General features: G+C 39.3%; 2 protein-coding genes across 6 annotated transcripts; one reads left to right on the top strand and one right to left on the bottom strand.

Moving 5' to 3' along the window:
* Positions 1-599: 599 nt before the first annotated feature.
* On the bottom strand, positions 600-7,537 carry LOC126366698 (GTPase-GDP dissociation stimulator vimar). 2 transcript variants are annotated; one of them, XM_050009891.1, is made up of 8 exons: positions 7,375-7,537; positions 6,489-7,289; positions 5,742-5,909; positions 5,131-5,313; positions 4,515-4,616; positions 3,622-3,786; positions 3,059-3,222; positions 600-2,441 (listed from the first exon to the last, which is right to left on the bottom strand). In XM_050009891.1, exons 1-8 carry the CDS (start codon positions 7,391-7,393, stop codon positions 2,019-2,021), a joined length of 2,025 nt encoding a protein of 674 aa, XP_049865848.1. In that variant the 5' UTR covers positions 7,394-7,537; the 3' UTR covers positions 600-2,018. The 2 variants fall into 2 exon arrangements, with proteins under 2 accessions (XP_049865848.1, XP_049865849.1); XM_050009892.1 differs by having other exon boundaries at positions 6,501-7,289.
* A 103-nt stretch (positions 7,538-7,640) lies between these two features.
* LOC126366712 (uncharacterized) lies at positions 7,641-24,600 on the top strand. Of its 4 annotated transcripts, none has more exons than XM_050009917.1 (4): positions 7,641-7,708; positions 8,150-8,293; positions 23,710-23,938; positions 24,157-24,600. In XM_050009917.1, the coding sequence occupies exons 1-4, from the start codon at positions 7,695-7,697 to the stop codon at positions 24,325-24,327; spliced, it is 558 nt and encodes a 185-aa protein (XP_049865874.1). In that variant the 5' UTR covers positions 7,641-7,694; the 3' UTR covers positions 24,328-24,600. The 4 variants fall into 4 exon arrangements, with proteins under 4 accessions (XP_049865874.1, XP_049865872.1, XP_049865875.1 ...); XM_050009915.1 differs by having other exon boundaries at positions 7,694-7,708; positions 8,072-8,293; XM_050009918.1 differs by lacking the exon at positions 7,641-7,708 and adding an exon at positions 7,728-7,783.
* Positions 24,601-25,981: the final 1,381 nt, after the last annotated feature.

Here is a 25,981-nt window from a genome sequence, read left to right as displayed (position 1 = left end):
ATTTCTTCCATGTGACCTGGGCGCGCGTCTCGAACGACTATTTTGACTAGTCCCTTATTTCCGTCTCACTTTTCGTCTAGTGGGAAAACTGACAAATATCTATTATGCAATGCAGATACACACAAACAACAATTATAAAATCCTCATTTAAAAATGATCGTATTTTGACATTAGAGATTAATACAAGTTTCGTGCCGGTGTGTAGATATCTAAGTTATGAATAGGGTATTTGACTGGGTCAAAGATAAACTTTACTATAAAATGCTAATCTAGAAATAAATAGAAGCCAGTCTAAGATGATCAAAAATCAATTTGATTGTACTTTTCGACTTACTTTAGAATTTTATTCATAAACTGAGTAACGAAGAGTACGAGTTTTGACCACTTTTATTGGTGATGTCACAGGGCAGTAAACTCCAAAGAAAACTTTCCTTATGACGTTTCGTAAAAAGTATCTAGGTTGTCAAGTAGCTGTAGTATAGTATACAGGGTGTTAGTGACATCGTAACAAAAACTTTGAGGGGTGATTGAGGCCATGATTCTGTCCCTGAATCATCCCCCTGAGTATTCGTTACGATGTCACTAACACCCTGTATAAAGTAAATAATGATAGGTGCTACGGTTTGGCGGCAGTAATCTTACAAACTAATCTTGCTATAGTGCCTACACAGTTGACATCAAGAACATTTAATATCGGAATCCACATAAATACAGACACAATATATTGTTAACATTAGTACAATTACTATTATTGTAACGTGGTAACATTTCTTTATAAACTGCCGATATGCCCGCATATCAAACAAACCACAATACCTATTTCCTTCGGTGCTACACTCCAACTTACTAAACTCCAAAGAATCAACAGTACAACATACAAAGTCCCGTAGGTAATTGCACTCTCGAGTATTTCGATCAGATTGATGTACTTAATTAACGGTAGCTATATTTTGCTTATAGAAGAATCAATTTTAAATTATTACCTATTCATTGGGTGTTCAATAAAAATGTTACTATCACAAAAAAGTGAAGTAGAAGATGGAAACGTGGAATGTACAAGTACAAATAGAGAGGACTATAAAAATAATTCTTATCTAAATATTTAGCTTACATTAAGTAGGTAAGTATATCGAAATATGAAAAGTAAAGCAATCGAAAGCTATTAGCGCATTACAAATTATAACTATGACTAGAGAGAAGTTTGGGAAAAATATGCTGTAAAACTACTTTTTCGTTTTGTGTCTCTTTACTTATTATTCGACGAATAATTGCAAAAGGTGAGGCCAATCTTCTCCGTCTCGATACTTTGGTTTGACCAAAGAATATGAATTAAACGGCCAACTGGCATCCATCACAACAATACAATCACATTCATGGATTTAGAATAGCTTTGCTGATATTCGCTGATCAATATGAAAAGCCTCAAAAATATCACCAGTCTCATTCTCATTATATTTACATAATTTTCCATAATCCGGCTTTTTTATAGATGGAAAACCCCGTATTGTCTGACGTCTATCGCGATCCAATGTGATTCCAGTCACTGTGATTCACTGAAAATATCAGTTCTACAGACTAGCAGTTGTAGCCAATCACAAAACCTAGAATTGCGATAGATGTTGAACTTAGACAATAACCCTTCTAATCCGCACTAATAGACCTCGTTCTATTCGGCAGTTGCAAGAGAAAAGTTGAATATTTTAATTGGGTAGTTTCCTAAGTCAAAAATAAATAATGAAAGTCTAAGACTTATAAAAAAAATCAAATTATTCGTTCCTTTTATTTATTTTTTAATAATAAAAACGCGAATGTAGGTACTTTCGATATTTTATCACGTTTTTCTATGATGTCACGGTGTACGTTTGCATACAAATTCCACAGTATTTTTTTATATGTATTAACGTTTAGTAAAAAGTAACTGTTTTGACTACACAGAAACTACCCAATTATCCTCATTAATATCGGGGCAAGCGGAAACACAAGGGTTGAAAACCGCACAGTTTTCCCGCGCAACATAGCTATTCCATTTCAATGCCGTTGTCCTCTATTGTATTCCGGACCTTATTAACGACAGTTACCAAATCTTTGCTGAAATCGTTTCGAGAATCTTTGAACTTCTTTAGAGAGTCGTGAACCTTCGCTTCTTTGTAGTCCATGGCCAGCTTGTTTTTTTCTGAGGTAATGTCGAGAAATACCAGAAGATTATGGGCCACTTCTACGGGCATCTTCGCGCAGTTTGTCTCGATGAGTACGGAGAGGTGCTTACCGATCTCTGACTTGAGGAGTTGATTGATGAAGCTCTGTTCGTAGTCTACGTCCTCGTCTTCAGCTGGCTTGAGACATTCCCTGGCGAGGAGGGTGAGAGCGAGGATCGCTTCGTTCTGCATCACTGAGTGAGATGCCATCAGCATGTTGACCAGGCTTGGCACACAACCTTCCACCTGGAATGGGCATTTCTGGTTTTACATCGTTCTGCATCCGATTCCTGCAAATGCTAAGTACCACTCCGGGCATAATATTAACGAAATATCCTGTTTAACGTGATGAAGGCTCATCTAACAGTCAGGATGCGTATTATGTTAGTTAATCTCGGTCATCTACTGAAGACTTGTGGCACCCTTAAAATAATTCTCGACTAGTTACTAATCTTCTAAACGAATCGACTGCTGCACGGTGTCTATGTCGTGCTTTTGCCTTATTACTAATATGGTAACTCGAAACTTCCTCCATTTGACTCGGCCTTAACTAAGGATTTTGGTATTTTAAGTTGACATTTACGTCCTCGACTGAAGGAAGGAATAGTACGGAAATAATGGCATAATGCGCCACGTAACGTCACTGGAGTAAACTCGAGATAAAATTAAAGAGCCGTCTATGAATACCGATTTTGAGGTGAGTTCGAGGTCTGGCCTTAAGGTCGCCTCAATTGAGGACAGAGTCGATTCCGAGTAACCTTCCTCGTGGAAGGTTCGAGTTAACTCCTTAGAATACGGGTCTGAGACCTCGTAAAGAAGAACGTCATACTTGTATGATTGCCTCATAGACAGCTACCCCATACCTGTATGAGCTGCCTCCAGTGCGGCTGCCGGCGCAGCATCTTGACGGCCCAGGCCAGCAGGCGCGGTGCCTCGCCCGAGGCTCCGGTGAATTCGCCCGCGTGGCACCAGCGCGCCACGGCCGCTAGAGCCGCCGGGTGGCTCGCTAGCTGTATCGCTACCGCCTCTGAAAGATACCACAGAGTTTATTATATAATGGATTCCATGCCCGCGAGGAGATGCGCGTTGGTATCTACATTGGGTCTTGAGTGGAAATTGTACCCATGGCTTAGGGTAAAGGAATTGGTGAACAAACATTCATTGAGTGGTGACCACGAGAAAGGAAAAAGAAAGTGTCCAACCAGAAAGCGAGGTGAGCGCAAAATCAAAAAAGTTGGTGGAAAATGAAAGACTTATATCCAGCAGAACGATGATCCAGCTGATTCGATAGGATTTTACCTAACTTTCATAAAGGACATCATTGTGGCCCGTCATCTATCAAGCTTTGGATGCAGGTGTCCTCTCCTCTTCTCCACTTCCGACAGTCTTGCTTTGGACATACGGAAATGAACTCAAAACCACAAACCTTGTCCGTCGACGAGCATCCTAATAGCAGCCAGTAGCTTATAAGCGACGTGATGATCCTCAACAGTGGGCAGGGCGTCCAGGAAAATCGGAGCTGCTCTACCATTCTTCGCGGCCACTTTCTTGTTCTGCATCGGCACTGTTAGATTCCTCAAAGCGGACAGCACTGGAGACATGAAAAAAAAATGCATCCAGCACTCTGGGTTCGTATTCGTACTAAGTTGGAAACACACCAAAATCGAACTTTGGTTCTATACTTGGGCGGATCCAGGTGGACATGGGGGTCATGACCTCCCCTGGGCGACAGGTTGGGTCATGGGTGGCCACTGCATTTTTATCTAATTCTCTGCGGAGATAGGTTGTCTGCGACCTGGTGAAACCTGACATAAAAGTTGGATCCGCTCCTGGTTCTATAGTGACGCTATATTCTGACTTCAGTCAGTGACTTAAATTATTGGCCAAGTTGTACCTGTTGATTGAACCAAGTTTATTGATACCGATTAACCAAGTTCAACAATGTCGGCAACGGTCATTCGAAAGTTAACCGTTTAGGAGATTTCATTCCAGGTTAGTTCCCAACGGGTTTAACACGTCAGTCGTGAAGCCAAGTCGGAGGCCTTAGGCCAATTTGAAATGTTTCCCAAGTTTGCATTGAGCAGTCTGTGTAATTGAGGGAAGCTCCTGGGATATACGCTGTCCATGTTATGTTTACCTGCGTTACCTGTGTGTGTACTGGGAAGGCACGTTATGCCGTTGCTCCCGGTTACTATTTACTGACGTAAGTATGTAGTCGTTTCACGAGTCATGTCCGGGGCCTTTGGCGGCTCATTAATACCCCTGACATCAGGGTTGATATTCCACCTCACTACCCACACGATAAGAAGAGAGACTTACCTGCGTGTTGGATCTTGGTGACTGAGGCCATGTTCACTGGGTGCTGCCCGTTCGGGTCCTCCTTGATTGCTAGGCCCAGGTTGTGGAACTTTTCGAAGATGTCTGCGGGAGTTCAGGAACATTTTGTTTTGATATAGAGCAAATTGTCTCTTATATTGTGTGCAGTAAAGAATATTACTATTTTGAATGTTTTATAATAAATTTAGCTTTCCTTTTGTTCTCACTGTATGTTTTGTTTTCGTACATGTTTAGGCAAGTTAAGGTCCCAGTTCCAAACATCTCCACCAAAACACATTGGAGTAGCGTGGTGGAGTATGCTCTATACCCCCTCCTGTTAATTGAGGGAAGGCTTGTGCCTAGCAAGTTTACAATATAACAAGCTTCCGACTATATCCCAATTGGAGTAGTCAGAGGTACATCCATCGCAAGATGAAATAAGTACCCACACCTCGCCGAGCTTTCTGCGAGCAGGTTTATGTATGTACACACACTAAAGTCTGTCTTTGTCGTGAACTCCTGATGTTTTTATACATCAAACACTGATATCTTTCGGGACCGTCCCAAAGCGAAATGTATTCGGAATCATCAACTACCAAGGAATTCGTATGACACTCACCAAGCAGTCGATCATAGATCTTATCCTCCATCATTTTCATACAATAGTCGTCCTGCCGCGCGAAGTTGCCAATGGCCAGTATGGAAGTGGTCAGCAAGTGCAGGTTCTTATGTGTCAGCCAACCCACCATCGTCTTGTACACCTCGCCTTCCCCGTGGTTGTACAGGAGGTGCATCGCTTCATCTGAAAGGAATAGCTAGATGAAAACCTAGTTAATTTGTTTATAATGGTTATAGATGTCACAATCAGAGTCCCAGGGGGGACAGAGTTACATACTCTGCCCTCCACTGGGGCAAATCCTATAAGGCGCGTCCATGCCGCGGAGATGGGCGCCTTATGAGATTGATGAATCCATATGCTCCTCACCCGACTGATGAAATGAAGAAACAGACCTGCTTATGGTCCTCGGACCGATTGCAAGTGGTGACAAAATAATTAAAAAAAAATTTACTGCATCAATGGACTACCAACATAAATATTGGATACTGATTTCAACTTGATACCTCTACATGTTCCCAAGAAAAAAGGCCTTGACAGACAGACAACAAAGTGATCTTATAAGGGATCCATTTCTCCTTTTGAGGTTCGGAACCTTAAAAACCAGATCCTACCTCCAGTAAGCACCATAATGATGAGATCACAAGCCTGCTTCATCAGACTCTCCACCTCAGCGTCGTCACTGATCAGCTCCCCAGCTTCTTTTTTAGCCAAAAGCAATTCTAGTCTCTCGCAGACAAGCTGGACTCCCTTTTCATTAGCCATCATTGTCTTCGCAGTATCTGGAGGATTGGAAATGTACCATTGGATAAATGCTTGTAATAAGTAGTTAGATTAATAAGATTATTAACACTTTCACAGACATAATGTTTACTGGCATTGTGACCCTAAATGTCATACTATAATGAATGAAAGTTCAATGGCTGATGTTAAGTATTTGTGAAAGTGTTAATATGTTTATAACATAAGCTCAGCCATCTATAATGGTCGAGCCAACTTTGTTATTGTTTATATCATGCTAATGAACACTTAAGAATTGAAATACAAATATACTTTAAAAAAAAAATTACAGAAAAAGGATAGGCTTAGAGAGAGGCCAACATTTTCAAATCAATATAAACATAAATTACCCACAATGCATTTCTAGAAGAAGAAAATAGGTAGGTACATTATATTTAAATAAGTTACAACATTTAAGAAACATTCTACAACTATCTATATTCAATTATTACAATGCCTTACATACATGTCTACTGTAGATGATCCAAGCAGTATCTGCGAGGCACTTTGTATGTGGCTGTATAACCTGCTTGTATTGTAAAGGGTTAAATTTAATTGTCAATAGTTTAAAAGGAATTTACCAAGAAAATTACCATGTTCAGCTTGTGTGTGTAAGTGGTCCAGACATAATTCAGAAATCTGAAGGTTATTGGTCACCCGCAGCATGTTGAGCACGGCCATATTAACGTCATCATGAAACTGATAGGCCGGTATAAAGTCGTTGATCACGCTCAGTGTCAGTAGCGCTGTTGACACCAAATCGTCATTCATGTCATCTTTCTTCAATTCTCCATTCAATATATGTTTATATGTCTGGTCTCTCTCCCTTTCCCTGATCCTCGGAAAGCCGACGGCCCTGAAATTCTCAATAAATATTTCCCCTCCAATCACAATGTTTAATATACTTTTAGCTGTTAATAACTTTATTTCTTCTGATAGGGGAGAAGGAATTCTCAAAGTACATTTCAGTAGAGTTAGCAGGGCTGTCATTCCATCATACTCATACACCAGGTGTCTAGCTTTGTCACAGTCGCAGCACAGGTTGCCGAGGGCTCTGACGCACTGCTTCAGCAACTCCGATAATCCCTCAGACATTTCCATTCGCAGTAAGTTCAATATTGGCTCAATAAGCTTCTCACTTGCCAATAATTCGCGCTTATCTTCGCATTTGGCCAGTTCTGCAATAGCCTGAACTATCAACGTCTGGGTTTGTTGGTCTTCCCGCTTTATAAGGCTCACCAAACAAGCCGAAATGTCATACTTGTAATCTTTACCGGCGTCTATAATTTCATTCAATTTTGTTATCAAATCGGCCTCGTTGTCAATGTTACGGATAATGAAAACCTCGAGGGCTGGTTTGTTTGAAGATGTTGACCCGGTATCTAAAATAAGAAAAATATTCTCATTTATATTTTTCTTTGACTACCTACGGAAAGGTACATATTGAAGTTTTTTTGTGTTACTCACCGCCTCCAACGTTATCCATATTTTAGTTTATGATTTGTATTTTCAATATAAACTAGAAGACAGCAAGCTGTTTAAGCCACAAACATGTTTAATGTAGAAACAAATGTTTAATTATGAATAATAGAAAAACACCAGGCACAGGCGATCAATACCGTACTGTCAAATTGACGTTAGTTTTATTTTTTAAGCCACGTTGGGAGGAAGGACAGAGACGAAATCTATACAGCCAAGTATCATTTTTACGCAAAAATTAAAATCTAGATAGCACACGACCTACGTTGTTGAAAAGCCTTTAAAAATTACGTAACTTTCAGTAAAACATGCGAGACGTGAGGTAAGTGTGGTGTGAAAAACAGATTGACCTTTCGTTTTCGACTGCTTTTTCTGATAGACCGTTATTCTTAATTATGTATGTTATGTACATACCTACCTACTATTTGGTGTTCATAAAACGTACCTGCTTAAGTAAAATTGCACGTTATGGCACGACTCGCATTGATCGTACAGACCATCCAGTTGTAAAGTATAATAACCGAGACGAATTGAAATGACTTCATAAAACTTCATTTATAGGATTACTTAATTAACAAACAGTTCAGCCTTCACACTGACGGCCAAATAAATAGGACACCAACAGTCATACAGTTCTCAAAATTCCTATCACAACTTACATAATATTTTTCATCTTTTATTTCAGACAGAGAAAACAAATGGAACTATGTAAATATTTATTTATTTTTTCTACATACCTTTTCTATTTCGTTGTTGGTTATAGGAGGAATGTTGATCATAAAATGATTATTGGTGAGAAAACTGGACATAATGAACCTAATGCACTTGATGCTGATGAAAAAAAGGGAGACAATCAAAATTTTAATTATGAAGCTTTACACAAGTTTGGACTTGGAAGAAAAATTATGTAAGTAAAATATTTATTTTTATTTCTATTCATCATTAGCATTATCCCGTTTTCCACAGGGTCCGCATACCTAACCTGAAGATTTGTCAGGTCCGGTTTTTTACAGAAACTGCTTGTCTGACCTCCCAACCCGCGAAGAGAAAACCAGCCCAATACAGATTAGGTCACATACCTCCGAAAATGCATTTCTCGGGAATATGGGTTTCCTCACGATGTTTTCCTTCACCGTTTGTTAATTATTTCACACGTTACGCTGACACTCGGGAAGCATATTGGTGGGTAGTGCAAACCTAAAGAGACAACTTGCAGCCACTTTTGATACGAAATCCTGGGGTGGGTAGGTATGGTAAACCGGTGAAGCATGATTTTCATAGAAGATCAGACTGTAGTCCATGGATCCTAATGGACCATCGTTGACGGGCACAACGATTGCAGCCGCCGAGTTTGACTAACTTTTTTGACAGAACTGTTACTCGTCGATCTTTCTTGTGACCATTAGGAGGAAATACCGGTACAAGCAGTCGATTTTACCTTGCGGTACAAAGGGAGACTATGTACATAGTCTAAAGTCACTACAAAAAAATAACTAGTCGCTAACTGTCACATAAAGCACTTTTTCGCGTATAATCACCTATAATATAAAGTAGGTACTCTTAATTCGCGCCGCCAATGATGTGTCAAAAATATGTTTTCACGTGTTCGTTAAGGTGGTTCGATACGGTTAGCTAGGCGCTCAAGCGTCAATAGATGGCGTTGGTGCCTTAATTTGACATAATTATTTATTTTTGGATTTTATACACAATATTGTTTCAAAGTTATACGTTTGCCGGTAATAGCGTAATATTTGTCATGATTTAACTAAATTTCAATTGAGTTGCAGTTCACGTAATACTTTTATTTGAATAAATAAAAGTTACCACCAAAAGCCGAACATCTCACACACACATTGATAGTTATGTTTGTTTACGAAACCAATTACTAATTTCGCCAGTTTAAACGTCAACGGAATAGTCTAGTTGGATGAATAACAGGATTCTATATGAGATGGGTCTGGCTGGATACTAGGGTTCCAACCTCGCTTTATTATTACTTTTTTTTTATTGTAACATTTTTTTCCCATTTATCCTGCTTAGTTTTTGCTACAAATTGCTGTTAAAATATTTGATTTTATTTCATATTTTATTATTTTTATATTATATATAGCTACAAACCCACTGACTCACTCACTGACATAATTGTTCTCCCAGAAGGAGCGTCGGGGGGTCAAAATGATGTATGAGAAAAGTGATCGGAACCTCCCGGTGAGTATGGGAAAAATCCCAAATCTTGGAAAACTGCTCCGCATCAGGGAGACGCCCTACAGTCTGGCGCAACTATTATACCTGGATCAATTTTTTTTTCACAAAACCTATTTAAATCTTGGTCAAATTCTATTGTGGGTGAAAAAAAAACAAAATGGCGGAAAAACAAGATGGCCGCCATACAAAATTTTGTTTTTCCAGAAAATGTCTCGTTGGTAAAAACTGTGTATGGGGTTGTAATCGGAACATCCCGTTGACTATGGAAATTTTTCTCGATCTTGAAAAACTGCTCCGCATCAGGGAGACACCCTACGGCCTGGCAAAACTATAAAACCTGGAGCAATTTTTCTTTCGCGAAACATATTTAAATCTTGGTCAAATCCAATCCCCGCTGCAAAAAAACCAAAATGGCGGAAAAACAAGATGGCCGCCATACAAATTTTTCGTTTTTCCTCAAAATGCCTCTGGGGTAAAAATAATGTATAGGGTTGTAATCGGAACGTCTTGAAGAGTATGGAAATATTTCTCGATCTTGAAAACCTGCTCCGCATCAGGGAGACACCCTAAGGCCTGGCAAAACTATAAAACCTGGAGCAATTCTTTTTTCGCACAACATATAAATCTTGGTCAAATTTTATTGTGGGTAAAAAAAAACAAAATGGCGGAAATACAAGATGGCCGCCATACAAAATTTTATTTTTCCAGAAAATGTTTCGGGGGTGAAAACGATGCACAGAAGTGTAATCGGAATGTCATGTTGAGTATGGAAATACTTCTCGATCTTCAAAAACTGCTCCGCATCAGAGAGACACCCTACGGCCTGGCGCAACTATAGCAACTGGAATGATTCTTTTTTCACAAAATCTATTTAAATCTTGGTCAAATCCAATCGCCGGTGAAAAAAAATCAAAATGGCGGAAAAACAAGATGGCCGCCATACAAATTTTTCAATTTTCCTGAAAATGCCACGGGGGTAAAAATTATGTATAGGGGTGTAATAGAAACGTCATGTCAAGTATAAAAATACTTCTCGATCTTGAAAATCTGCTCCGCATCAGGGAGACATCCTACGGCCTGACAAAACTATCACACTTGGAACTTTTCTGTTTTCACGAAACCTATTTAAATCTTGGTCAAATTTTATCGCCGGTGAAAAAAAAAACAAAATGGCCGAAAAACAAGATGGCCGCCATACAAAATTTTCGTTTTTCCCGAAAATGCCTCGGGGATAAAAATTATGTATAAGGGTTTTGATCGGAACGTCATGTAGAGTACGGGTATACTTCCAGGTTTTCGAAAATTGCTCCGCATCAGGGATACACCCTACGGCCTGGCGAAATTATCGCACCTGGAACTTTTTTGTTTTCAAGAAACCTATTTAAATCTTGGTCAAATTCAATCTCTTGTAAAAAAAACCAAAATGGCGGTAAAACAAGATGGCCGCCATACAAAATTTTCGTTTTTCCTGAAAATGCCTCGAGGGTAAAAAATGATGTATAGGGATGTGATCGGATCGTCATCTTGGAAAACTGCTCCGCATCAGGGAGACACCCTACGGCCTGGCAAAACTATCGTACCTAGAAAGATTCTTTTTTCACAAAACCTTCTTAAATCTTGGTCAAATTTTATTGTCGGTGAAAAAAAATCAAAATGGCGGAAAAACAAGATGGCCGCCATACAAATTTTTCGTTTTTCTGAAAATGCCTCGGGGGTAAAAATGATGTATAGACGTGTGATCGGATCGTCATGTTGAGTATTTCAATACTGCTCGATCTTGAAAAACTGCTCCGCATCAGGGAGACACCCTACGGCCTGGCGAAACTATTAAAAAATTTATATGACGGCCATCTTGTTTTCGGCCATTTTGTTTTTTTTTCACCGGCGATAAAATTTGACCAAGATTTAAATTGGTTTCGTGAAAACAAAAATATTCCAGCTGCGATAGTTTTGCCAGGCCATAGGGTGTCTCCCTGATGCGGAGCAGTTTTTGAAGATCGAGAAGTATTTCCACATTTTGTTTGACATTTCGATCACATTCCTATACAACATTTTTACCCCCGAGACATTTTCTAGAAAAACAAATTTTTGTATGGCGGCCATCTTGATTTTCCGCCATTTTGATTTTTTTTTCACAGGCAATTAAATTTAACCAAGATTTAAATAGGTTTCATGAAAACAGAAAAGTTCCAGGTGCGAGAGTTTTCCCTGGCCGTAGGGTGTCTCCCTGATGCGGAGCAGTTTTCCAAAATCTAGAAGTTTTCCCATACTCAACCGGAGGTCCCGATCACACCCCCCATACATCATTTTCACCCCCCGACGCTCCTTCTGGGAGAACAACCCTGACAGTGAGTCAGTCAGTGAGTCAGTCAGTCAGTCAGTGGGTTTGTAGCTATATATAGTATAACTAGATGTCGCGTGGTTCGCTCGCAGCAAGCTGCTCGCGTGTACTGTATTAGTTCCAAGCTTTGTATGGCGGCCATCTTGTTTTCCCGCCATTTTTTTACCGCGATAGAATTTGACCAAGACTTGAATAGGTCTCGTGAAATCAAAAAAGTTCTAGGTGCTATAGTTTTGCCAGGCTGTAGGGTGTCTCCCTGATGCGGAGCAGTTTTCCAAGATGACGTTCCGATCACACCCCTATACATCAATTTTACACCCGAGACATTTTCTGGAAAAACAAAATTTGGTATGGCGGCCATATTGTTTTTCCGCCATTTTGATTTTTTACCACCAGAGAATAGATTTGACCAAGATTTAAATAGGTTTTGTGAAAAAAGAATCGTTCCAGGTGCGATAGTATCGCCAGACCGTAGGGTGTCTCCCTGATGCGGAGCAGATTTCAAAGATCGAGAAGTACTTCCATACTCAACATGACATTCCGATTACAATTCCATACACAATTTTTACCCCCGAGGCATTTTCAGGAAAAACGAAAATTTTGTATGGCGGCCATCTTGATTTTCCGCCATTTTGATTTTTTTTCACCGGCGATAAAATTTGACCAAGATTTAAATAGGTTTCAAGAAAACAAAAATGTTGTAGGTGCGATAGTTTCGCCAGGCCGTAGGGTGCCTCCCTGATGCGGAGCAGATTTTCAAGATCGATCAGTATTTCCATACTCAACATGACCTTTCGATTACGCTCCCATACATTGTTTTTGCTCCCGAGACATTTTCTGAAAAAACAAAATTTAGTATGGCGGCCATCTTCTTTTTCGGCCATTTTGGTTTTTTTTCACCGGCGATAAAATTTGACCAAGATTTAAATAGGTTTCGTGAAATCAAAAATGTTCCAGGTGCGATAGTTTTGCCAGGCCGTAGGGTGTCTCCCTGATGCGGAGCAGATTTCAAAGATCGAGAAGTACTTCCATACTCAACATGACATTCCGATTACACCACCATACATTGTTTTCACCCCTAAGACATTTTTCTGAAAAAACAAAATTTTGTATGGCGGCCATCTTGTTTTTCCGCCATTTTGGTTTTTTTTCACCGGCGATAAAATTTGACTAAGATTTAAATACGTTGTGAGAAAAAATCATTGTTCTAGGTGCGATAGGTTAGCCAGGCCGTAGGGTGTCTCCCTGATGCGGAGCAGTTTCTGAAGATCAAGAAGTATTTCCATACTCAACAAGACGTTCCGATTACAACCCTATACACAGTTTTTACCCCCGAGACATTTTCTGGAAAAACGAAATTTTGTATGGCGGCCATCTTGTTTTTCCGCCATTTTGATTTTTTTTCACCGACAATAAAATTTGACCAAGATTTAAGAAGGTTTTGTGAAAAAAGAATCTTTCTAGGTACGATAGTTTTGCCAGGCCGTAGGGTGTCTCCCTGATGCGGAGCAGTTTTCCAAGATGACGTTCCGATCACACCCCAATACATCATTTTTACCTTTGAGACATTATCTGGAAAAACAAAAAATTTTATGGCGGCCATCTTGTTTTTTGGCCATTTTGTTTTTTTTTCACTGGCGATAAAATTTGACCAAGACTTTAATAGGCTTCGTGAAAACAAAAAAGTTCCAGGTGCGATAGTTTCGCCAGGCTGTAGGGTGTATCCTTGATGTGGAGCAGCTTTCGAAGATCGAAAAGTATTTCCATACTCAACATGATGTTTCGATCATATTCCTCATACATCATTTTTACCCCCGAGGCATTTTCGGGAAAAACGAAAATTTTGTATGGCGGCCATCTTGTTTTTCCGCCATTTTGGTTTTTTTTCACCGGCGATAAAATTTGACTAAGATTTAAATACGTTGTGAGAAAAAATCATTGTTCTAGGTGCGATAGGTTAGCCAGGCCGTAGGGTGTCTCCCTGATGCGGAGCAGTTTTTCAAGATCGAGCAGTATTGAAATACTCAACATGACGATCCGATCACATCCCTATACATCATTTTTACCCTCGAGGCATTTTCAGGAAAAACGAAAATTTTGTATGGCGGCCATCTTGTTTTACCGCCATTTTGGTTTTTTTTACAAGAGATTGAATTTGACCAAGATTTAAATAGATTTCGTGAAAACAAAAAAGTTCCAGGTGCGATAGGTTTGCCAGGCCGTAGGGTGTCTCCCTGATGCGGAGCAGTTTCTGAAGATGGAGAAGTATTTCCAAACTCACCAAGACGTTCCGATTACAACCCCATACACAGTTTTTACCAACGAAACATTTTCTGGAAAAACAAACTTTTGTATGGCGGCCATCTTGTTTTTCCGCCATTTTGATTTTTTTTCACCGACAATAGAATTTGACCAAGATTTAAATAGGTTTTGCGAAAAAAGAATCGTTCCAGGTATAATAGTTGCGCCAGACTGTAGGGTGTCTCCCTGATGCGGAGCAGTTTTCCAAGATGACGTTCCGATCACACCCCTATACATCATTTTTACACCCGAGGCATTTAAAAAAAAAAAAAAATTGTATGGCGGCCATCTTGTTTTTCCGCCATTTTGTTTTTTTTTTCACCGGCGATAAAATTTGACCAAGATTTAAATAGGATTCGTGAAATCAAAAATGTTCCAGGTGCGATAGTTTTGCCAGGCCGTAGGGTGTCTCCCTGATGCGGAGCAGATTTCAAAGATCGAGAAGTACTTTCATACTCAACATGACATTCCGATTACACCCCCATACATTGTTTTTACCTCTAAGACATTTTTCTAAAAAAAACAAAATTTTGTATGGCGGCCATCTTGTTTTTCCGCCATTTTGGTTTTTTTTCACCGGCGATTGGATTTGACCAAGATTTAAATACGTTGTGCGAAAAAATTATTTTTCCAGGTGCGATAGGTTAGCCAGGCCGTAGGGTGTCTCCCTGATGCGGAGCAGATTTTCAAGATCGAGCAGTATTTCCGTACTCGACAAGACACTCCGATTACAATCCCATATACACTTTTTACCCCCGAGACATTTTCTGGAAAAACGAAATTTTGTATGGCGGCCATCTTGTTTTTCCGCCATTTTGTTTTTTTTTCACCGACAATAAAATTTGACCAAGATTTAAATAGGTTTTGCAAAAAAAAATTGATCCAGGTATAATAGTTGCGCCAGACTGTAGGGTGTCTCCCTGATGCGGAGCAGTTTTCCAAGATGACGTTCCGATCACACCCCTATACATCATTTTTACACCCGAGGCATTTAAAAAAAAAAAAAAAAAATTGTATGGCGGCCATCTTGTTTTTCCGCCATTGTGTTTTTTTTTCACCGGCGATAAAATTTGACCAAGATTTAAATAGGATTCGTGAAATCAAAAATGTTCCAGGTGTGATAGTTTTGCCAGGCCGTAGGGTGTCTCCCTGATGCGGAGCAGATTTCAAAGATCGAGAAGTACTTTCATACTCAACATGACATTCCGATTACACCCCCATACATTGTTTTTACCTCTAAGACATTTTTCTAAAAAAAACAAAATTTTGTATGGCGGCCATCTTGTTTTTCCGCCATTTTGGTTTTTTTTCACCGGCGATTGGATTTGACCAAGATTTAAATACGTTGTGCGAAAAAATTATTTTTCCAGGTGCGATAGGTTAGCCAGGCCGTAGGGTGTCTCCCTGATGCGGAGCAGATTTTCAAGATCGAGCAGTATTTCCGTACTCGACAAGACACTCCGATTACAATCCCATATACACTTTTTACCCCCGAGACATTTTCTGGAAAAACGAAATTTTGTATGGCGGCCATCTTGTTTTTCCGCCATTTTGTTTTTTTTTCACCGACAATAAAATTTGACCAAGATTTAAATAGGTTTTGCAAAAAAAAATTGATCCAGGTATAATAGTTGCGCCAGACTGTAGGGCGTGTTCCTGATGCGGAGCAGTTTTCCAAGATTTGGGATTTTTCCCATACTCACCCGGAGGTCCCGATCACACCCTCCATACATCATTTTGACCCCCCCACGCTCCTTCTGGGAGAACAATTATGTCAGTGAGTCAGTCAGTGGGTTTGCAGCCATATATATTATAAAATAATAATAATAAATTGGAAGTGGAAAAGAAACGAATGACATGACATGACAGGAACAGGTTAGTTTTTTTTTTGTTTTGGTTTTCCCCGAAGGGTAAGGCAAAGGGAACTATGCCCATACAGCCATGTCTGACGTATTTTTTTCTTGATGATTAATGAAATGATGAAAGGTGATGATGATGAAACCTAAGCCCCCACCCTCGGAGTAGACTCCTACTCCGAACCCCAAACGAATTAACTCAAAAGTCCGCATAAACTTTTGAGTTATGAAGCGGCTTCCCGGCACGAAGCGAAAATAGGCAGATACACTTTGTTTATTGAATACTCCAATATAATAACACTCGCGAATGTCTTCCAACTAACCACAAAACACCACTTCGTATTAATTATTTAGATTACTCAATGAAGAAAGCAACTGTCCCGTTCCCGTTTCCCGCCGAAAAGCCGGAACAGGTTAGGTTATGGTCGCATTCAGAATCGAAAAAGATTCATTTCGACGTATAACCTTACCGATTCATAATGAGCGGGTTGTTCGATCATCTGGCAGCAGAAATACTGTTATTATAAAACGTTCGGGTGAACGTAATTTATGAACGCTTCTTTAACGAAGGGAGAGGGCAAGTGACACACCGTTTCACACACGAGCAAGAGCGGCAACGTCGCATTTTCAGCGAACTGACAACGTAGCTACGCACACTAATGGATATTCCGAAGCGTATGACACTGTAACCGTTCACTAATACATTAACAAATTTTAAACAAATATTGATCTCGTTTTTACGATGATTTAACAGTATTTTCTGTTGAAAAGCAATTTCACGCAAATATATACAAAAATAAATGCAAACGAAATAAGTTTCAATGTAAAATTAAGTGGCGTGTGCCCATATTTGAATAAATAAACTAGTATGGAAATCGAACCACCTTAACGTGTTAAGGCCGGTCTGTTCAAGCGCCTGATGCCTTCATAATGCAAAGCCGTCGCTTGTCGCCGATTTGTCTCATTATTACAAGGATTATGGTCCTCTTAGTCATTAAGCACTGTAACATGTACTTGATTACATAGTCTGCCGTACTTCTTGGTTTAATTCATATAAAAACCTTAGCAAGATTCCCAACATTTGGCCCAAGATCGAGCCGGATACGAAGATAATAAGGACCAGTTGTTATTTTGAAGAAGTATTAAGAATTAGTGAAATTAAAGTCAATAGAAGATTCACACGGGATTGGAGGTTATGATCTATAACGTGGAATGCGGTTCGAGTACATAAAATAAGCAGTGTTAAGTCTAGAATTCATTATAAAACTATAGCCCAGCACTCAAAACAGGTAGTATATAGTGTCTAAATAGGATTACTATCGATAAGGTTAGTAAATACTTTCTGTGTATTGAGTTAACTTAAGATACTTATTGCATTGTGAATAATTTTGCCAATTATTGTTATGTTTTTCAGTAAATAAGTTAAAATGTATCTATTTCGGTACAGTAAGCATTGAATGCTACATTATTTTAACTTAATTAAACGAATTATTCACGTTATTACGTCGTTTAATAGGTATCTAGTGCTATATTGTTCTAGACAAGATTTAACTTGTAAAACATAAGTTAATCGTAATTATTTACATATAAATTTGTTGTCAAGCATCTCCTTATTGTTATTAACTTGAAGTTAAAACGAAAATTGCAATCTATTGCGTAATTTGATTATATACTGTCCGTAATAGATATTAAGGACGTTGCGCGTAAACAACGTTTGTGAATCTGTTGTTTATTACTTACAATTGTTTCATGATCAACTTTCTTCCATTTTCACATAAGTATACAGTGTAATTAGTGTATTTACATGTTATAATTGTAAACATTTCAGGTCGAAGTCATCCGATCTCCCAAAATGACCGATGAGAAAGAACTAATTAAAAAAAGGGGCAGTTTTAAGGGTCGAATTACTGTCTTCAATAATTATTTGCAGTCATTATGTGAAAGGGGTCCATTGTCTGTTGCCGACGCACGAGAACTGCAGTTACGCATTGGTAAGATCGAACAGTTATATGACCAATATGACACGGTGCAATTACAATTGGAATGTGTTGTTGAAAGCGCAGAAGCGCAGTTTGTTGAACGTGCAGAATTTGAGTCACAATATTACAAGGCTTTAGTACGTGCCCAGGACATATTGTGTCACTATAACAAACCAATAGCTGAAAAGGACAGCTGTGCCAGTAATTCCGCTAATCAACATAATTTCGTTAAATTACCGACGATACAGTTGCCAAAGTTTAGCGGGTCATACGATAATTGGCTTGAGTTCCACGACACCTTCACTAGTCTCATCCACTGCAATGACACGATAAGTGACATAAATAAATTCCATTATTTAAGAACTTCCTTGGAGGGATCCGCTGCTGTAGTAATACAAGCGATTGAGTTCTCTGCTAAAAACTATACAGTAGCTTGGGATATTTTATGTGAACGATTTAACAACAAACGTTTGTTAATTCAGAATCATGTAGCCGCGTTATTTAATATGGATTATATTACAAGGGAGTCTTCCGTAGTATTAAAACGTATGATTGATCAAATAAATAAAAATCTGAGAGCATTAGAATTGTTGGATCAGCCAGTTAAGCACTGGGATACACTCATTATATATATTTTTGCCCAAAAATTAGATCAGAAAACCTACCGTGAGTGGGAAGAGTTCAAAGGTCAATTAGACAAGGATATTTCACCTACATTTGATAGTTTCATGAAATTCTTGCGTTCTCACGCCGACCTACTTGAAACTTTAGAATCAACACGTACAAATCAATTAAACAGTAAATCTAATAATTCAAAGCTTAAAGCTATGGTTTCTGTTCCAAGCTCTGACAATTTTAAAACAAACTCATCTTCAAATATGTTATGTCCACAGTGCAAAGGTAATCATAATTTAAATCAATGTTCTCAATTTCTGGCAATGAGCAATGAAACTCGGCTTAAGTTGATAGCTAATTACAAAGTTTGTCACAATTGCTTTCGAACGGGTCATTATGCTAACCAATGCAAAAAACCAGGGTGTAAGATATGTAAACGACGTCACAACACGCTTATTCACGTGACTGAATTTATTAGGAGTGCTACTAACTTATCTGAAAATAAACCGCACAATGTGAACAATAGTGTAGCTTCGACTTCTGCTTCTGTGTCCACGCCCGCTTCTAAAGACATCAGCGTAGCTTTGTCTGCTAATGTTAATTCAGCTAGCAATCACGGACAACAGGATGTGTTGTTATCAACTGCTTTGGTTAAATTATATGATTGTGAAAATCACGAATATGTTGTTCGTGCCGTATTAGACAGCGGAAGCACTTCATGTCTTATTACGGAAAATGCTTGTCGCAAATTAAATTTACCGACTGCTGAGATCGACAGATCGATTCTGGGCATTAATAACGTTATTTCACACGTAGGTAAAACATGTAGTGTAAGGATGAGCTCTCTTAATGGCAGCTTTTCATCCAATATTGCTTGTTATGTTTTGCCATCAATTGCTAATAATGTTCCAGGCTGCGAAATTGATATTACCGATCTGAAGATTCCATCTAACATTTGCTTAGCGGATTCTATGTTTTATAAACCCTCAGACGTCGATTTATTAATTGGAGCTGATCTCTTTTGGGATCTACTGGGATCGCAGCGAATAAAATTAGGTACTGCAAAGCCTATACTTTATGAAACCCAATTAGGCTGGATTATTTCAGGTCCTGTACCCAGTCGTCATACAAATTTGCTGGTTAATGATTTACGGTGTCATTTAGTAAACACTAATTTGAATTCAAATAGTGAAATTCACGACATTCAAAATAATTTAACTCGTTTTTGGCAGTTAGAGGAGATAAGTTCTAAATCTTCTCATTATTCACCAGATGAAATGTTCTGTGAAAATCACTTTTCTCAAAATACGACCCGTCTCGATGATGGTCGCTTCTGCGTTCAAATTCCACTAAAGCAAAATCCAGACGTGCTGGGAGATTCTTTCGCAAGAGCAAAGCAATGTTTATTCTCTGTGGAGCGCAGGTTGAGTAAGAATCCGGAGCTTGGTCATTTGTACCAAGACTTTATGACTGAATATCAATCACTAGGTCATATGACCGAATGTCAGAGTGTAGAATCGGATCGTCCTGTGTATTTTATGCCCCATCATGGAGTTTTGCGAGAGGCTAGTAGCACAACAAAGCTACGGGTAGTTTACAATGCTAGCAGTCCTTCATCATCAGGAATTTCCTTCAATGATATCCAGATGGTTGGACCGACGGTTCAAGATGATCTTCTGTCAATACTTCTCAGATTTCGGCAACACAAGTTTGTTTTATCAGCCGATGTCGAGAAAATGTACCGACAGATTGTTGTTCACCCATTTGACAGATATCTGCAGCAGATACTCTGGCGTGATAGTATTTGTGAACCTGTTAAAGTATATCAATTAAACACCGTCACTTACGGAACGGCTAGTGCACCCTTTCTCGCGACACGTTGTATCAAGCAAGTGGGCCTCGACTGTGAGAATGAAAAAATTGCGAAAATTATTAAACACGACTTTTATGTCGACGATTTACTCACAGGAGGAGATACCATAGATGAGATCAAATTTATTCACAGGGAGGTCACTGAGGCACTTGCAGCCGCTTGCATGCCGTTGCGAAAGTGGGTATCGAATATACCTAACTTAGTATCAGACACGTCTGACACATCTTTCAATTTAGACATGGGATCTGATACGCCTAATAAGTTACTAGGTTTAGGTTGGCTTCCAACTTCCGATGAACTCTGTTTCCCGATTGATTCACTTGCTTCTGCCGGAAATACCAAGCGGGATTTACTTTCAGTCATTTCAAGGATTTTTGATCCTCTTGGTCTTTTGGCACCATGTATTATTCGCATGAAGGTGCTACTTCAAAAATTGTGGTTAGCAAAGCTTTCATGGGATGAACCTCTAACTCCCGACATATATAAACGTTGGAATGATCTCATCAAATCATTACCACTTTTAAATAACATACGCGTTCCAAGACATGTACTTTGTGATCATTTTCAGACTTTGGAATTACATCTGTTTATGGACGCGTCTGAACGCGCGTATGGCGCCTGCGTTTATATCCGGAGTGTCAATGACAATGGAGAAGTCACCGTACGTCTGTTGATGGCTAAGAGTCGGGTAGCGCCACTCAAGCCTACCACAATTCCAAGGCTGGAATTGTGCGGCGCTGTAGCTGCAGCTCGTCTCTATGAGAGGGTCATTGACTCACTAAGACTAAAATTCAAACAGGTCTACTTTTGGACCGATTCCACCATAGTGTTGGGATGGTTGCAGATGGTGCCTTTTAGACTTCAGCCATTTGTTCGCAACAGAGTAGCTGAAATTCTAGAAAAGGCGGGCAACTGTACATGGAGACACGTCCCAACCGAAAGAAATTCAGCAGACCTATTATCTCGTGGTGTGGATATTAGTGCTCTGCCTTCATCTAGCCTCTGGTGGAGCGGCCCTAATTATTTACATAAACATCCAATTGAATGTCCCCCTCAGCCTCAATTAAATGGACCATTACCCGAAACTCGTTCAGAGGTTTCTCTGAATATTACGGATCAAGTTAAAAATAAAAATGGTTTAATTGAATTTAACCGCTTTTCAAATTATTTGCGTCTTATTCGTTCAGTGGCTTATGCTCTTCGATTTATTAAATGTTGTCGAAATAATCCAGTTCAAGCAAATCACCTAGAGGAATACGAGTTACGAAATTCATTGAATACAATCATAAAAAAGGTTCAAGACGAATCATTTACCGAATATCGATCACTTTTAAATAAGAAGGAAATCTCTAAGAAAAGTTCTCTTCATAAATTCAATGTCTATTTAGACGACGACAATATAATGCGCGTTGGGGGTCGCCTGGATAATTCCAATTTTCCATATAACAAAAGGCACCCAATTCTTATACAGTCCACACACATATTTTCTAAATTATTATTTGACCATGAGCATAAAAAATTGATGCATGCCGGTCCACAGTTATTGCTGGCCTCTATTAGGGAGAAATACTGGCCTATAGGTGGTAGAAATTTGGCGAAGGCGTGCTACCATAAGTGCGTACGTTGTACGCGCATGAAGGGCAAAATAGTAACACCCTTAATGGGTAACTTACCTCAGCAGCGTCTCCTTCCAGGTGGGAGTCCTTTTGAACACGTAGGTGTCGACTATGCTGGCCCTATCATGTGTGCTTCTCGTCAAGGTCGAGGATGTAAATTAGTCAAAACATACATCGCGGTCTTTATATGCCTTACCACAAAGGCAATACACTTAGAACTCGTCGGAGATTTAACAAGTAATTGTTATTTACTGGCACTGCGTCGGTTTATATCGCGAAGGGGTAAACCTATAGATATTTTTTCCGATAATGGCACTTCATTTGTTGGAGCTCATAATGACATTTCTAAATTTCTTAAAAGCAACTGCAGTTCTTTGAGCGAAGGTATGGCAAATGACAGTATTAACTTCCACTTTATTCCTGCGTACACGCCTCATTTTGGTGGTATTTGGGAGGCGGGTGTCAAATCGACAAAATATCATTTACAAAGAGTGCTGGGGAATTGTAACCTAACATTTGAAGAACTTAGCACTACGCTTACGCAAATTGAAGCGATATTAAATTCCCGGCCATTAACACCGCTTTCGTCCGACCCAGCAGACTGCACGCCGCTAACCCCTGGTCACTTCATTATTGGACGACCGCTTACAGCTATACCAGAGCGAGATCTTCAGCATCAATCCATTCGTCAGTTAACGCGTTTTCATCGAATCGAACAACTTCGCCAACACTTTTGGACTCGTTGGAGTAAGGAGTTTGTTGCAGAATTGCAACAGCGAATGAAGTGGCGTTCTTGCAAGGATTCTCTGAAGCTGGGCACTTTGGTTGTGGTGAAAGAGGAAAACCTCCCACCGTTAAAGTGGAGGCTGGGCAGAGTCATTGACGTGCATCCTGGCCCTGACGGAATTGTTCGTGTTGCCGATCTCAAGACATCTGCAGGAGTTATAAGAAGATCTTTCAGCAAGATTTGCCCTCTGCCTGTGAATTGTGGTTCTGGTTGAAAGCCATCGTCTTTCAACGCCCGGGGGCATGTTCAAGCGCCTGATGCCTTCATAATGCAAAGCCGTCGCTTGTCGCCGATTTGTCTCATTATTACAAGGATTATGGTCCTCTTAGTCATTAAGCACTGTAACATGTACTTGATTACATAGTCTGCCGTACTTCTTGGTTTAATTCATATAAAAACCTTAGCAAGATTCCCAACACGGTCACATACATTCGGAATTCCGTTTCGGAATTTCGATTGGAAATACTGTTTCGGGATTCCGTTTATATCACACACATACGTACACTGACTGGCGTTCCGTTCGGAATTTCCGAATGTGTGATGCGACTCGTTCAAAATGTAAGCAAAAGCTGCGTTCGGAATGGCTTTTTTTCTTGCGTAATTCCGAATCAGGTTAAATTTCGAACGGAATAAAAAAGAACCAGGCATGCCGGTTTTTACATGCCCGGCATGACAAGCTGCTGAACACGTTGTTTTATGTGTAAGTTCTCCAAGTCCAGCCTAAAATAAATAATAACATCTACATTTTAGAGAGGACTACCGAAATCTGAACCCCAGTCTTCGGTTCGGTTACGAACATCCGGATCCACTACCGCGTCAGGAGGGCCCCAAGGAACCTTACAAAGGAGGTCCCTTCCATACAATTCGTCAGGGCAGGCGAAAAAAAGGAGACATCAAGGTCTATAGCAAGACGTTCGATTACGCCGCCAATTTAGAACGTGGCCAACATATCTTCTATGAATCACTTACGCATTGCCCTGTAAGTTATATATACCTACCAAAAGTAGTATTCGTTAATTCACAATATTTTAATAATAAAGTAAGTACCTATACGTAGAAACGTTTATAATATAGTATTAGTGCCTGCCCTTACATTTTTTGAGCAGTCACAATAATAATATTATAAGCAATTGCTCTAAAAATCCCAGCAGGCGTTTCATAATTTGAGAATAAAACATGTTTTTCTTTCTTTTGCAGATAACCTTTTTAAAAGCGGAAACCGATGAAGGTATTCCAATACTTCTCAGAGGAGGAGTAGGGTATCCTCATTTGTCTGTTATAGTCAAGGCTCATTTAGGTAAAACGCTAAAAGGGCGTCTGGTGGCTTATTGTCAGCAACCACCGGTTGAGATGGGCTATCATTTTTAAATACTTTGAAGGAACATAAACTGGAATAGAGAAAGTAAGGAATTTGGGGGTAGTCCACTGCCAAGCGTTGGGCCAACAGTTCGTCAGTGTTGGTTTATGCTCGCGAAAGCTTTTAAACACTATGTTTCTAACATGGATAATGTTTAGTATTCTAATCTAGACGTATCTATATATTATGTAGATAGTTCTTGTACTAGACAGACACATAAAAAATAATGAGAGAACCAGAACCCATTTCATTGCCTGTAGTAAACTGAGTAATCCCTATTAGGGTTGGCAGATTAACAAGCTATCAGAACACTTAATAGGTATTCAAATAAGACTAGACGGATTATGTTGGATTTATCCCCTAATTGATCACCTTCCTTGCGTTATCCTGTTTTCAAAGGGCCCGCTTACCTAACTTGAAGATTTTGACAGGTCTGGTTTTTTACAGAAGCAACTGTCTGTCTGACCTTCCAACCCGCGAAGGGAAAGTACCCAATACAGGTTACGTCCCATACCTCCGAAAAGCATTTCTCGGGTATGTGGGTTTCCTCATGATGATTTCCTTCACCGTTGAGAATGTAATAATGATTTATGATTCAAACATGAATTCGAAAAACGATTTCGAAAATCATGGGTTTCAGCCCTTGCGGGATTTGAATCTGTGACCTTGTAGTGAGAGTTGAGCGTTCTTCCAACTGGGCTCCCCCCTAATTAGTTTTCTTATGAATTAAGTCAATGTGATAAAACCCGTGATAAGAAAGTTATATATTAATTGTTAGCACTTTAGATAGTCTTGTCGTATAATGTATGGGTTGAGTTATCTAAAGCGGTTACTACTACCTGTCCTTCGGGCTAGATGCGTCAAGTTCACGGATGGTTACTATGGTTACTCTCCACCAAATCACTCGATATCTAGGTTACCATGGTTACGCCCCGCCGAATATTTTAGGGATTATCTGTGCAATAAATTGGGATTTGGTATATGAACATGTTTAAAAAACGAATTCGGTTTTATCCTTTGTTATGTAACTTATACCTAGGTACTTAATAGCAATGTAATTAAAATGTTAGATAGACACTAAACATACCTAATTGGAAATTTTATTGCAAGCAACTTAAATAGTCAGTATAACTTTGCGATAACAACGTTATTACTATTCTTACGTACCTAAATGTTCGTAGGTAATAATGTCATTTTTGCGATAATTAGTAATTACCTACTCTGTTGTGTGTTATCGAGGTATCTTGATACACAAACATACACATACACATTACAATGTGAACAATTATCAAAATTGTTCGTAGAAAGTATTTTCAACCTCTGACTACCATAATGGGAAGTTAGTTACCTTAGTTAAAGATAAATTATGAAATTCTGATTACTAAATAAAGACAGATCTGAGGGTGACGAAAAACGTTTTCTTTTTCTATTCATATATTTGAATTTAAATAAAGAATGTAATAATAAGTGCGACATTTTGTCACGTTTTCTATGACGTCACAGGTTGGTTTTTTCGTTTTATCACGTTTAGTAAAAGTAACTGATATGACTATTTCCAATAAGACGTGGGCTGTCATCATTTATAGCTACCCAAAAACAAAGATAAAAGATACATTATGTCCGTTATCCATGAAATTAGAAGGTTAAACGGAGGCAAATCTGTAC

The sequence above is a fragment of the Pectinophora gossypiella genome, chromosome 5, assembly GCF_024362695.1.
Source record: "Pectinophora gossypiella chromosome 5, ilPecGoss1.1, whole genome shotgun sequence".
NCBI classification, from domain to species: Eukaryota; Metazoa; Arthropoda; class Insecta; order Lepidoptera; family Gelechiidae; genus Pectinophora; species Pectinophora gossypiella.
Note: the sequence above shows the minus strand (reverse complement) of the source record. Positions and strands in the feature narration are given on the sequence as shown.

What these genes read in the sequence shown, in the direction of transcription:
- LOC126366698 (XM_050009891.1), bottom strand. An exon ending in TGAACATGGTAATTTTCTTG is followed by an intron (nt 5,910 to 6,488) that starts GTAAATTCCTTT and finishes CCAATCCTCCAG; the next exon opens with ATACTGCGAAGACAATGATG. An exon ending in CATTATGGTGCTTACTGGAG is followed by an intron (nt 5,314 to 5,741) that starts GTAGGATCTGGT and finishes TATTCCTTTCAG; the next exon opens with ATGAAGCGATGCACCTCCTG.
- LOC126366712 (XM_050009915.1), top strand. An exon ending in GGACTTGGAAGAAAAATTAT is followed by an intron (nt 8,294 to 23,709) that starts GTAAGTAAAATA and finishes TCTACATTTTAG; the next exon opens with AGAGGACTACCGAAATCTGA. An exon ending in AATCACTTACGCATTGCCCT is followed by an intron (nt 23,939 to 24,156) that starts GTAAGTTATATA and finishes TTTCTTTTGCAG; the next exon opens with ATAACCTTTTTAAAAGCGGA.